The sequence below is a fragment of the Xenopus tropicalis genome, chromosome 5 (genome assembly GCF_000004195.4).
Source record: "Xenopus tropicalis strain Nigerian chromosome 5, UCB_Xtro_10.0, whole genome shotgun sequence".
Classification (NCBI taxonomy): Eukaryota; Metazoa; Chordata; class Amphibia; order Anura; family Pipidae; genus Xenopus; species Xenopus tropicalis.
Window position 1 is genome coordinate 38,503,068 of NC_030681.2, and position 13,683 is coordinate 38,516,750.

Below are 13,683 nucleotides of genomic sequence, written 5' to 3' on the forward strand. Positions count from 1 at the left end.
AAGCCATTTTATGTATCTTTTTTCCCAGCATCCCAAGCACAAGTTCATATTTTTCCATGTGCAGTAGAGTAAAACTCAAAAGATTTACTCTATTGCGCATACACAAAAGCACAAACTGAAGAAGCAGTGACTGCAAGGTAAGTAAATGTTGGTGCAGCACAGTTTTTCCATGGGCCATTTTGGTTCCCCCAAAAAGAAGTATCAACCTGGGGGAAAACTTTGTGATTTATTTCACTGTGGGGAGGCCTAATATTTCAGCACCGCTCCAGTGAAATAGGCTTTCTTTGTCCTTTTAAATATACTCAGTACTGTGTGACACTTCTTATAATAAAAATGTGAAAAAGTGTTTTCAAAATTAAAAAAAAAATTAAATTAAATACAACTTCTTACCAAGTTCATCATGATTATCACTTAAAAAATGTCCTGAAGACCATAAAAAAACTTTAAAATAAAACTGGTGTTCTGATGGTTACTCAAATGAAAAATGGTATAAATGTATAAATAATATATGAAACTATTATATATCTTTTCTTACCATCTGTATGGTTAAAATCTATATCTACTCAATTACCAGCACAAGGTGGGGATTGTATGCAGAGCATCCACCCTTGCGTGTTTATTGCAGAAAGCTGACAAAGGGGCAAACCCCAAAACATTAATTCTTTTTCTGCAATAAACACGCAAGTGTGGATGTCCTGCATACAGTCGTCACATTGTGCCAGTAATTTCTACTAAAATCTAAACAATGTGGTCATATAGATGCCCTGATAGTGTACAATCATTTTTATTATGCAGAATTATGTTGAATCAAATTGCATTTATTATGAACATGTGGCTGCAATATTATACATGTATTGAACCCCTTATCTGGAAACCCATTATCAAGAAAAAGGCCATCTCCCATAGACTCAAATTTAATCAAATAATTAAAAATTTTCTTTTTTTCCTTTTTCTCTGTAATAATAAAACAGTACCTTGTACTTGACCCCAACTAAGATATAATTAATCCTTATTGGAGCCAAAACAATCCTGTTGGGTTTAATTACTGTTTAAATTTTTTTTTTTTTTTATAGCAGACTTAAGGTAGTAGATCCGAATTACAGAAAGACCCCTTATCCGGAAAACCCCAAGTCCCGAGCATTCTGGATAACTGGTCCCACACCTGTATTAACATAATTGTGCATGAAAAACAATTTTCGATTTATAGGCATCTGTATCTTCTAGCTACTGGTTTTTAACTACCAAAGTATACCTACAGTAGAACAGTAATTGTAAAACCCTGGATTTTACATTTTCTCTAAATTGCTGCTGTCTTTTTGCGGTCCCATACAGGCAAGCTGGATTTTTTCCTTTTTTTCCCCAGAATTTAAGTCATTTTGAAGCAATCAAAAGGGGTGTGTTGAAGAAAAACTATTGCTCTGTGAGGCTACAATTTTATTGTTACTTTTTATTACTTATCATTATATTTAGGCCCTCTACTATTTTGCCTGTCTTTTTTTAGCCTGGTTGCTATGTTAAATTGTACCCTAGCAACAAGATAGCTGGTGAAATTCCAAACTGGAGAGCTGCTGCACAAAAAGCTAAAAAAAAATTGAAGACCAATTGGGAAATTCTGTCAGAATAACATTCTCAACATCATACTAAAAGTTAAGTTAAAGGTCAAGCACCCCTTTAATAAGAAAATGAAAACTTTTTATTACAAGGAATGTTACACAGTGGTCTGGTCTATACATACTACAGTATAAAAAAATGATCAGCTATTTTGCATTCTCCAGATCTGCATAAACAATATCCTTGAGTGGACTTGATTGTTCTGGTTTCACACTAGTTTTGCACAGTGGTGCTCATAAGGTGGACAGAATTAGAACTCTGGAAACCAGTAGTAGAAACAACCCAAATTGCAGGCTTTTGCACATAAACAGTTGAACCATTTATTCTGAGGCTGCTCAGAATATTTCTTATTTTCTAATATGTCTTATTTTCTAATATGCTAATGCTGTATTTTTTTGGGATGGGTCTGTTTCATTTTAGGCAAAAGAATATGACCTGGTATTATTGGCTGGTATTCCTTTGGCTCTACTAGACTCTGGCTTGTGCTGGTGGATATCCTTTCAGTTGCTCTAGTGAAAACAAATAATCACTGTGTACACCCCTATCTAGAATCCTGTCATCCTGGGGGTCATAGGACCATTAAGTTATTTTACTGATGGTCTAGCACTGTTAAGATTGTGGCTATTGGCTTTGATTTTTAAATTAATTTGACTTGTCTCTTCATAGTTTTAACCCATTTATTTTTACCTTTTGACAATCTTTTTCTGTTTTCTTCATTTATTGTTATATCACACTGTAAGTTTTCCTGAACATTTTCTACATATTTGTAAGTCTGGCGCAAACAATGAAGACCCTGAAGTTAAGGAAAAATACGGTCAAATATTCGTTGTATAGGCATTTCACAAATACCTTAATTTTTGCTATATTAGGTAAGCCTTTCTCTCTTTGGTTACCCAGTGATATAATGCAGGTATGGGATTTAGTATCTGACTGTATGGAACCTAGGGTTTTTAGGATAAGAGGTCTTTCCATATTACCATTTAAGGCTGCTACAAACATGTAATAAAAAAATAAAGTTGTTTTGTCTCTAACATTGATTTACACTAGCTTGCTTAGTTACACTAGCTTAGTTATTTATCAAGTACAACGTACCCTTTTATTAAAAAGGAAATTTAGTCCACCTATTTCAATGGTTTCTGGAAATAGGTCCGGTATCTCAGAGAATAATTGTTTTGTCTTTTTTTTTCAGCATCAATAATATTCATGATATGGAGAACAAAAAAGTTCCAATTAGTAGATTGTCAAGCTGTAAGTAAATCCATAGAGTTTTGACTGTTACTGTAAGAGTAATTATTTGCAGAATGAATGCTGACAAATATCAGTTTACAGTGTTTCTACACTGATGTTTATAATAGTTTTATTTTACTATATAGGGTTTATATGCTAAAAAGAAAATACTGGAAAATAATAGCTGGGAACAGCAGGTTAATCCCACCCTTACTGGTTAATGGTTGATATTTGTTGATATTTAAACATTTGTTAAAAATAAAATTGTAGGTCTAAGAAGAATAAATGTTGGGCAGTTGGAATAAGGAATGCCAATTCAAATGTAATATTAGATGTAATCAAAGCAAAAGGATGGCCTCCTCTTCTCCTATAATGTCAAAATGCAAAACAACCTTGGGTCAAAACCATCTTGTTGTTTGCAGAGATTTGTTCTGAAGAACATTCTCAATACATTTCCAAGATTTCCTTTTATGCTGAAATTGTTGTAGCTGCTTTGATCACTTCTTTGCCTTCAAAAGTATGACCTGTAATAACACAATATCGGTACCCTGGAGCATAAAGACATTTTGTACAATAAAAACTGCCCTCCCCTTTAAACAAAACAGGGATTGTTCTCCATATATTACAATACACTCTCTTATCAAATTCAATAAGAATTCTACTCCTTCATTATATATTTTTCACAGGGACTAAGTTTTTACCTGCAACTTATTTGCTTTTCAAGGTTAAAACTCATAAATGGCTGCCCTTTATATTGGCCACCACTGGGACCACCTGGCTGTTACTGGGAATAATGGAAGCTACAACGTGGAGCTGGCCACTACTTCTGTATAAACTATAGCAAAAAAGTTGTGCTCATCGCTAAATTTTAAACCTTTAAGCTGGCCACACACGTGGCGATTTTCAATATTTCGTGGGACCGATGGTTCCAACCCTCCACTTACATTCAGGGCTGAATCGTCAGATATGGAGGTAGAAACAATAGGATTTCTACCTCCTGTCAATTCAGCCCTGAAGGCAGATTTTGCTCAGGTGCCTTCAATGGCGCCCGAACAAAATCTTTGCACCCGCCCGGCAGCCTTTTGCAATACACACAACGAATATCGTACGAAACTATGTTTCATACGATATTATCGGTGCATGTATGACCATCTTTAGGCAGGTTTGCAGTGAGGCTGTGACTACAAATTTTGTGCCATCACAGCATGAAGATTCTTTAGCACTTAACCTTTTATGTTTTACAGGATTGGATGGAACTCTGGGTTGATGATGCATATTGGAGGTTTCTTTTCTTTATTATCTTACTAGTCATCATGTTTCTCTGGAGACCTTCCGCAAACAACCAAAGGTAAAGAGGCCTATACTTTTCACTTTCCTTCTTCTGCACTTAATCCTACAGATGAAGGGTGTTCAACATGGGCTATTGGCAATATTTATGGGAACAGTTTAGAAATATGGTTATTTTGGCTTCCAAGTGCTATCCCTTGCAGATATATTGTATCCAAACACATGAAGTCTACAGCAAACCTGAAGTTTGCTTGAAGTTAAAACATACAAAGTTAAACATACATATATTAGTATTTTGTTTCTTCCCTGAATTTTACATGAGAAGTCAATCAACCGTAAACTGTGAAATTTCATATGGGGATTTTCTAAAACCAAATGATTAAAAAATGCTGTCCCAATCGCAGTCATAATTTGTCTCTGCAGCAAGACTGAGTGGCAAATTGAGTCTCGCTGGATGAAATTAAAGACAGCAGGCTCATTTATAAACACTGGCCAAATTTACACCTGGGCAGTAACCCTTAGCAACCAATCATGGTAATTTCAACCTGCGACTGGCTAAAAAAGTTACTGAGTTACTGCCCATAGGCAAATTTCCCAGTGTTTATAAATGAGCTCCAGCATCTTTGTTGGGTTGTTACAGCTATGTTTATAATGCAGTGTATCCCCAAACATTATAGTCTTTGAGTTTCTGGCCACTCCTACAACCTGCTCACTCCTGCACACTCAGGATCAAGAGCAAACTAACTGTTATGTCCCATGTGGCTCAAGATAAAACATCTTAAATATGTCTACAAGGGGTCTGAACAGTTTGATGCCCAATGTGCATAGGTTTACCAAAATATGAAGTATGTAGGGACCCTAAAATCAAAATACCCCATATAATCTATCATTTCTGGCATTTCAGCTACTGCATAATCAACACATACTATACTGCTTTTTATGTGGGGTTAGAGCTATAAAAAAGTTAATGTATCAGAAAGTCATATACAGTGGTGTGAAAAACTATTTGCCCCCTTCCTGATTTCTTATTCTTTTGCATGTTTGTCACACTTAAATGTTTCTGCTCATCAAAAACCTTTAACTATTAGTCAAAGATAACATAATTGAACACAAAATGCAGTTTTTAAATGAAGGTTTACGTTATTAAGGGAGAAAAAAACTCAAAATCTACATGGCCCTGTGTGAAAAAGTGATTGCCCCCCTGGTTAAAAAATAACTTAACTGTAGTTTATCACACTTGAGTTTAATTTCTGTAGTCACCCTCAGGCCTGATTACTGCCACACCTGTTTCAATCAAGAAATCACTTAAATAGGAGCTACCTGACACAGAGAAGTAGACCAAAAGCACCTCAAAAGCTAGACATCATGCCAAGATCCAAAGAAATTGAGGAACAAATGAGAACAAAAGTAATTGATCTATCAGTCTGGTAAAGGTTATAAAGCCATTTCTAAAGCTTTGGGACTCCAGCGAACCACAGTGAGAGCCATTATCCACAAATGGCAAAAACATGGAACAGTGGTGAACCTTCCCAGGAGTGGCCGGCCGACCAAAATTACCCCAAGAGCGCAGAGACAACTCATCCAAGAGGCCACAAAAGACCCCAGGACAACATCTAAAGAACTGCAGGCCTCACTTGCCTCAATTAAGGTCAGTGTTCACGACTCCACCATAAGAAAGAGACTGGGCAAAAACGGCCTGCATGGCAGATTTCCAAGGGGCAAACCACTTTTAAGCAAAAAGAACATTAAGGCTCGTCTCAATTTTGCTAAAAAACATCTCAATGATTGCCAAGACTTTTGGGAAAATACCTTGTGGACCGACGAGACAAAAGTTGAACTTTTTGGAAGGTGCGTGTCCCGTTACATCTGGCGTAAAAGTAACACAGCATTTCAGAAAAAGAACATCATACCAACAGTAAAATATGGTGGTGGTGGTAGTGTGATGGTCTGGGGTTGTTTTGCTGCTTCAGGACCTGGAAGGCTTGCTGTGATAGATGGAACCATGAATTCTACTGTCTACCAAAAAATCCTGAAGGAGAATGTCCGCCCATCTGTTCGTCAACTCAAGCTGAAGCGATCTTGGGTGCTGCAGCAGGACAATGACCCAAAACACACCAGCAAATCCACCTCTGAATGGCTGAAGAAAAACAAAATGAAGACTTTGGAGTGGCCTAGTCAAAGTCCTGACCTCAATCCTATTGAGATGTTGTGGCATGACCTTAAAAAGGCAGTTCATGCTAGAAAACCCTCAAATAAAGCTGAATTACAACAATTCTGAGATGAGTGGGCCAAAATTCCTCCAGAGTGCTGTAAAAGACTCGTTGCAAGTTATCACAAACGCTTGATTGCAGTTATTGCTGCTAAGGGTGGCCCAACCAGTTATTAGGTTCAGGGGGCAATTACTTTTTCACACAGGGCCATGTAGGTTTGGATTTGTTTTCTCCCTAAATAATAAAAACCCTCATTTAAAAACTGCATTTTGTGTTTACTTGTGTTATCTTTGACTAATAGTTAAATGTGTTTGATGATCAGAAACATTTTGTGTGACAAACATGCAAAAGAATAAGAAATCAGGAAGGGGGCAAATAGTTTTTCACACCACTGTATATTTGGAAAGTACACATTCCCCCTGGATTTAGTATGGGTAAATATTTATTTTATATCATAAGGCACCAAGATAAACCATCCTAAATATGAATGCCAGGGGTCCATTGAACAGTTTGATGCCCAATGAGCATAGGTTTACTGAAGTACACGGCATGTAGAGACCCCAAAATATACCTTGCACATACTAATTTTATGGCTTACATTTCAGTTAATTCAAAAACACACTGGCTGTTTGATGTGGGATAAAGCTGCAAAAAAGTACTGTAACACTATATTTTCGGAGGTTACAAGATATCTTTCTACACCAAACTATCATCTGCAAAGCTTTCCTTATGTTAGCGATTTTTTTGAAAATTGCCTAAAAATCTTGCAATTTTTCACATTTATCTTAGATATGCAAGGATAAGAGAGCAATAAAACCACATTGTGCAAATCAATAAAATAACTGGTCCGAAAGCGTGATTAGTAGTCAAAATACCTGATCCAGTTGTCACGCTGCAAAACAAACAGTTTTCAGGTAAAAAAAAAAAAACTGGGAGGAGGGAGTGAGCAGGCAGCGCTATAAGGAAGGAGTAGTCTGAACAGCAGACACGTCATCCAGTCTTGTCTAGTGCTTGGAGGCCAGTCCTGCAGCTAACACATTGCAGGACTAACATGACAGCCCACGACTAATCAACTGATCCCATCATCATGGTATTATATTGGTAGCTGTTAAACGAGGTCTATCAAGCTTTTGTTTGTTTTTCAGGTATGCATTCACCCCTTTAATAGATGATTCAGATGATGAAGTTGAAGAATTCCTGGTAACAGATCACTTAGGTGACATTTAATTTTCCTTTTGTTGCTAAGAATCTCATTGGTTCTGATGTTACCAGTGTTAAATATGTGTCTTATGTTTTTTTTTCGTGCTTTTTATAGCTGAAGGGATGAAATTAAGAGGAACAAAGCCAGAATGTAATGGTGCCCCTAAACCTCCTGCTACTAATATAGTAAGTAAAAGACTGCTAAGATTAATCTGAAAAGGTCTGGGAGAAATACCTATCATTAGAAATATAAGAAATGCTATTTTAACTTACTGTGTAAAGCTAATGCAATGTTTTTTTTTTTTTGCATTTTTTGTATAAATATAATATATATACTTTACTGCAGTGCTGTCCAACTTTTGTTGTACCGAGGGCCGGAATTTTTCCGACCTACGTGGTGGAGGGCCGATAATGGAAGCCAGTTTTGACCACACCCCTTTTTGAAACTGCACCCACTTGAAACCACACCCATGTTATCACATGACCATACCCATATTAATGGTTGTAGTACAGCAAAAACCTGCCATACTCTGCCTGCCCTACCCTGCCTTTGTGTGTGCCATACTCTGCCTTCCCTACCCTGCCTGTGTGTGCCATACTCTGCCTGCCCTACCTTGCCTGCGTGCCATACTTTTACTGTGTGTGCCATTCTTGGCTGGTATGTGCCATACTTGGCCTGTGTGTGCCATACTCTGCCTGCCCTACCCTGCCTGTGTGCCATACTCTGCCTGCCCTACCCTGCCTTTGTGTGTGCCATACTCTGCCTTCCCTACCCTGCCTGTGTGTGCCATACTCTGCCTGCCCTACCTTGCCTGCGTGCCATACTTTTACTGTGTGTGCCATTCTTGGCTGGTTTGTGCCAAACTTGGCCTGTGTGTGCCATACTCTGCCTGCCCTACTCTGCCTGTGTGTGCCATACTCTGCCTTCCCTACCCTGCCTGTGTGTGCCATACTCTGCTTGCCCTATGCTGCCTATGTGTATGGCACACACAGGCAGCCTACAGTGACACAATGCTGGCACTGCTCCTACAGTCTGCACAATAACTATATATTAAAAAACTTTTTAATTGCAGTACCACGTCAGTATATGTTCTTTTTGTAGTGTGCAGGGATTATTTGTGGGTTTCTACTGCTCCTGAGGTGTGAACAGGGGAACAATGTGGGTGATTACAGCCTGAGCCTGAGGTGTGAACACTGCAGGGGGTGAACAATACAGAGATTAAAAGGTGTGAACAACACAGGGGATTACATGTTTAAACAATACAGCCTGAATCTGAGGAGAACCATGCAGGGGGCCAGTTAATCACAGTACTGATACCATTTAAAGCTTACACAAGAGTAAGCCATCAAAGCAGCCAGACAGGTGGGGGGCCACACAGAGGGGGGTCGCGGGCCGCATGTTGGACAGCACTGCTTTACTGGATAAATAAAAGAATCACATTCATTTTTTTTCAGATAATATGCAAATTGGTGTTTAGATTCAGGTCACTATTTAGCCAAATTTTTTGGAGAAAATGTATTTCTCTGAACCAAAAGTTAAGGTTTCCCTGCATTTCTATTATTGGTTCCTGCTTATTGAAAAAAAATAACATTTCTCTTATTACACTACATAGTGAGTTTATAATTGATGGCACTTATTTTGTGTCTTTTATTTAGGATGAAGATTTAAAGTGGGTGGAAGAGAATATTCCATCTTCATTTGCTGATGCGTAATTATATATTTTTTATTTCCATTTTATTAAACTGTAAAAAATGCCGTTATATAAAATTATAATGAACAATTATTTATAAAGCACCAACATACTCAACAGTGCTGTACCAGTGTACATTTCTCTAATGTTTAGTGCTGTTTATCTTCCGTTGTCAGAGCCTTCCACTTTGTGCTTTTTGGCTGATCTATTACATATAAGGGATTGTGTAATGAGCAGAAGAAAGCACTGTATTGGGGAGTAGGGGCGTGTAGGCATCTGACCCATCCCTAACTTGTGGTCTGAAAGATGCACACAGGCTGCAGCAGGGCCTCATGGTGGTAAGGACAGGTCTGGCCCATGCCCCCTGATGCTGCGCTTTGCACCTAAGGCTGCATTATCAGTCCAGCATGAGGTGCAGAGTGAAAGTTCTTGTTAACTGTTACACACTCTTAACCCTGTACCCTGGGGAAGACTTTATGACCCCCATAACTTAATCAGACCTGGGCCCTTAAGCACCCATCTTACGTCCTTTGTCCAGGACTTTCCTAGACTAAAATATATTTAAAGCCTTCATAAGATGCTATCTGAAACATGGTTCATACCTAGTCTCTAAATAGGGAGACACACATGATACCTAAATTATTTGCTTGTATAAACTTTATCTAAAATATCCCTCTTAAATATATTCACTACATTTGTTAACCTCTTTGTGATCACTATCAGAGGGTTTGTATATTCTTTCCAGGCTTGCATGGCCTTCCTACTGATACATGGCTTTGTTTCCACAGTCCCTCTCACTTCTGATAAAATTGAACCTAGTGTGCGTGAATGTGATAGGGCCGTTCGATTGTGCCCTTACAGGGACATATGAATGATGTGTAATCTCTGTATGGCACTGCAGAATATATTGGCACTGCTTTAATAAAGGATAATAGTTTCAATTCAATGCAAAATTCTAGTATTAGAGAGAAACTATATCTATCATATACACGTTCACAATCTGCCATTCTAACTTGCAAATTCTTGTTTCTATAGAGCACTCCCAGTGTTAATGGACTCTGATGAGGTGAGAGACTTATATATAGTATCTGTGTGATTGGTTCACAAGGAGTATGCCCTGTTTATCAGTAACATTTAGCCTCCTTCCATTAAAAATACTGTAGATTAGATTATATCCACAGCATGTTGAGTCATTTTTGCATGTATTTCTTGTATTTTTAGTACAAGCAAGTGGAGGTTTAAACCCTCCCATGAATAAGATTTTCTCAGTAGCCTATGGTTGAATATTACCATTTATGATAAAAGGGCAATTAAAAGCCCAGAATCAACATGCTTTTCTCTTTTATAAGGCTTATGACACATGATTGATATTACACTTCCTACCCACCAACCATATGCCACTTTAGACAACAAAGGAGTTATTAGCCCTAGTGGCCTTGTTGCTACATCAACCTTTTTCCTACTTATGTCAGTTTACATGTTTTGAGCCTGATTTATATCTTATTCTTTGGCACAGGAGATTATGATGACCAAATATGAAATGTCCAAGATTGAATAATGCCGGCAGGAATTCGGTGGCTGAAAGAATTGTAAACTTCTGCTCTGAGAGACCTAAATCAGTATAGACGATTCCATGTTTTGTCGAGGGGGACAAAGACAATGATTCAGTGAAATGGAAATAGCACTTCCAAACCTTGCACATGTATACTTTAAACTAAAAACTTTTTAGCCCTGTTCTCATTAATACCATGTTTGTGTGCTTGTAGTAGGATGAAAAAGTGACTTGTATTGCAACCCCCCACCCCCTTCTATACAGCTGTGTTGAATGTGGCCTAATAATGAAGAGTTGGGATTTCCTATTATATGTATAAGGCATGTCTTTTAAAATGGATATTTGTATGAACATTCTGTTCTGAGTCTCATTGCATTGCATTTTCCGATATCCTTAGATTTTGTTTGTGGCTAAGGAGCTATAATATATACAATGCCCTATCAAAATCCAGGGTCTGGGTCTGAGGTGTGAATACTAACATTTACTGTATGACAGATCAGGCCTGAAGGCAGCAAGTGGCGGTGGCCCATTGTGTGTATACATTGATGTTGATGAACATGCTGTTTTTTAAATGGTGTTCAATTCTGTACCTTTTTAAAAACATTTTTTGAGTGTATTTTCTTAATGCACAGTTTTTTTGTACTCTTGTTTTTTGTGTTATTTATGGAGAACTCAAACATTTTGTACATATGTGAAGGTTTGAGGATGGCATACTTAGAGCATGTGTGATCTCAATATAAAAGGTTTACTCACGTCTTTATTTTGCTTCCAAGCTTTAATTATTAAAAGCAATAACTGTCACTGAGTTTGTTGCTCTTAGGTTTTAGTAAGCTGTATGCAGCTGAATGGGCTTGAAAAATGATTTTATTTTGCATCCGTTAAAATAATAAAATGTGAAGTATAAAAAAAGCCAAAAAATTTAAAAATAAAATAAATGATTTGGATCAGACTGTTATGCAGGTTTAAGGATTGGTTTCTATGTTGATCATTCCAGCACGCTACTGTAATAGATCCAGAGGAAGTACAATTCCAGCCAGTAAATGAGCAATGGCATAAGGTGCACGGGGCAGTCATAGAGGAGCAAGTGACCATTTAAGGTTAGGGTCACATACATATTTGATATTGTTCTCTCTGCCTCCCGCCTAGGTTAATCCAAGAAAAGGCTTAAATGGCCACTCTTTTTACAGTGTCACCTTATTATTCCATTTGTTGGAATTCTTAAAAGATTAATGTTCTCATGATATTCCTGTTGGAGGGATTACCTTAGTGTCTAATGTGGCATCTGTGGGTTCTGCACGGAGATTGTGCTTGCTTGCTCTGTTTTGCTGCTCCTCCCTTAAATGATCCTTCTTATTTCTTCCCAAAGACCTTATATCCCTAAAGTCTTTAAAATGAAAGCAGCACGGGAGCTTGTTGTGCCGCTGAAGCTTTGGATTGTCGCTACCAGGCTATAGAGTTTTAGGTCTTTTCCTCTTCCCAGGTGCCTTGGGAAAGATTTCCAGCAAGTGCAACCAGTGAATGTCTTGGCTGATGCTATGTCGGGGCCTCTAGCAGCATCTGTCTACAAGGGTATTTTAGTAATACAAGTTGTTCTTATTGGGAGTGACAGGAGAAGGGTTAGGAATAATCCCTTTAAAAACAGACTTTGAAAGAAAATAAAGTTTCACTTTAGTTCTGTTGAAAAAGGCTTTTACTCAGTTATTTTGTTCAAACCATGCAAACATATGGATTTTACTTACTTTCCCAACAGCATTGCTAAGGCTCAAGCTTGTTTTGGGTTTTTTGTTTTGTTTTTTTTAACCCTTTCTGTGCCCATTCTTGTGATCTACATAAGTGGTATGTTGCTAATTGTAGTGCAGCTTGGTTCAAAGAGTCTGTGGCACAGGCAAGTTGGGGCTTTTCCTCTCAGTGCCATGGACTCATTTTTTGTGTGAAAAGTTAATAAGAAATTTCTTTGTACTTTCTTTGCAGAGTGTGCATAACCTGCATTTAATTTGCTTATTTTTCTTTTTTCCTCACCTAGACTTGTATTAAAGCCTCTTGCCAAGAATGCCATGGAATTATTTCTCTGTGATATTCTTACAAATGTAATATATGCAGATAAACAGATCTATTCTGTTCTTATAACATTTATTAACTGTAAAGATAATACATTGATTTGTGACATTTAATGGGCAGTGGTGTAAATAAAGTCACATGGACCCAGCTAAAGGTCTAAAGACCTTTAAAAATCAGTCATTGATCTTTAAACCATTGTGTCACCTGTGGTCCCCATTAGGGGGGGGTTCAGGCTTGGGTATGTCAGTGGGTATTTTGCGGCCTAGGCCTCCAGAAGACAACTGTGTAAAATGCTGTGCACCTAATTTTTTAATATGGGGAATGCTACAAAATATATTTGTAATTTACCTTGATTAAAATTATTACCTATAAGTTATGGTTACTAAGTAATGGGAGGAAACAAACCTTGAAACTGAAAAGCTGTCTTTGCATGCTAACATTTTCTTATTTGGCTTCAAGATCCATTGGCTTGACAGGTTTGCAATTTTCAATTAAACGTAATTGGTAATAACCCAGTAGATATAAAAATGTGATTTTGCCATTGGCCCCCGAGTAGATATCTCACATTACTGTCATACAAAAGTCCTGGTCATACATGCCCAGATTGGGTTGCACAGTTTGGGTGGTTTTGACCATAGTTAGCCATCTGGGCATATATGTCAAGTTGTGGGGGTGTTTAGACAGATAATCCTATGATCTTGGGGCAATGAAGCTTGCCTTTCTTGGAAGAAAATTTCCATCAGTTGGTGGAAAGGAAGCGACGAACAGTCACAGGTCCTCTTCACTTCTTTGGCCGGCCCAAACAATTGGAAAAATAGAAAAGTAGCCATACGTATGTATGACCACT

At 37.8% G+C, this 13,683-nt stretch overlaps 1 protein-coding gene across 1 annotated transcript in view; it reads left to right on the forward strand.

Annotated features, from left to right (window-relative positions):
* Positions 1-11,696, forward strand: part of tmem87b (transmembrane protein 87B) — a 30,029-nt gene extending 18,333 nt beyond the window's left edge. The window contains 9 exon segments of the mRNA NM_001016057.2: positions 2,032-2,103; positions 2,372-2,480; positions 2,801-2,859; positions 4,083-4,186; positions 7,481-7,551; positions 7,651-7,721; positions 9,192-9,244; positions 10,262-10,292; positions 10,743-11,696. Coding sequence (NP_001016057.1) covers positions 2,032-2,103; positions 2,372-2,480; positions 2,801-2,859; positions 4,083-4,186; positions 7,481-7,551; positions 7,651-7,721; positions 9,192-9,244; positions 10,262-10,292; positions 10,743-10,784 — 612 coding nt within the window. The 3' untranslated portion in view covers positions 10,785-11,696.
* The last annotated feature ends 1,987 nt before the right edge of the window (positions 11,697-13,683 follow it).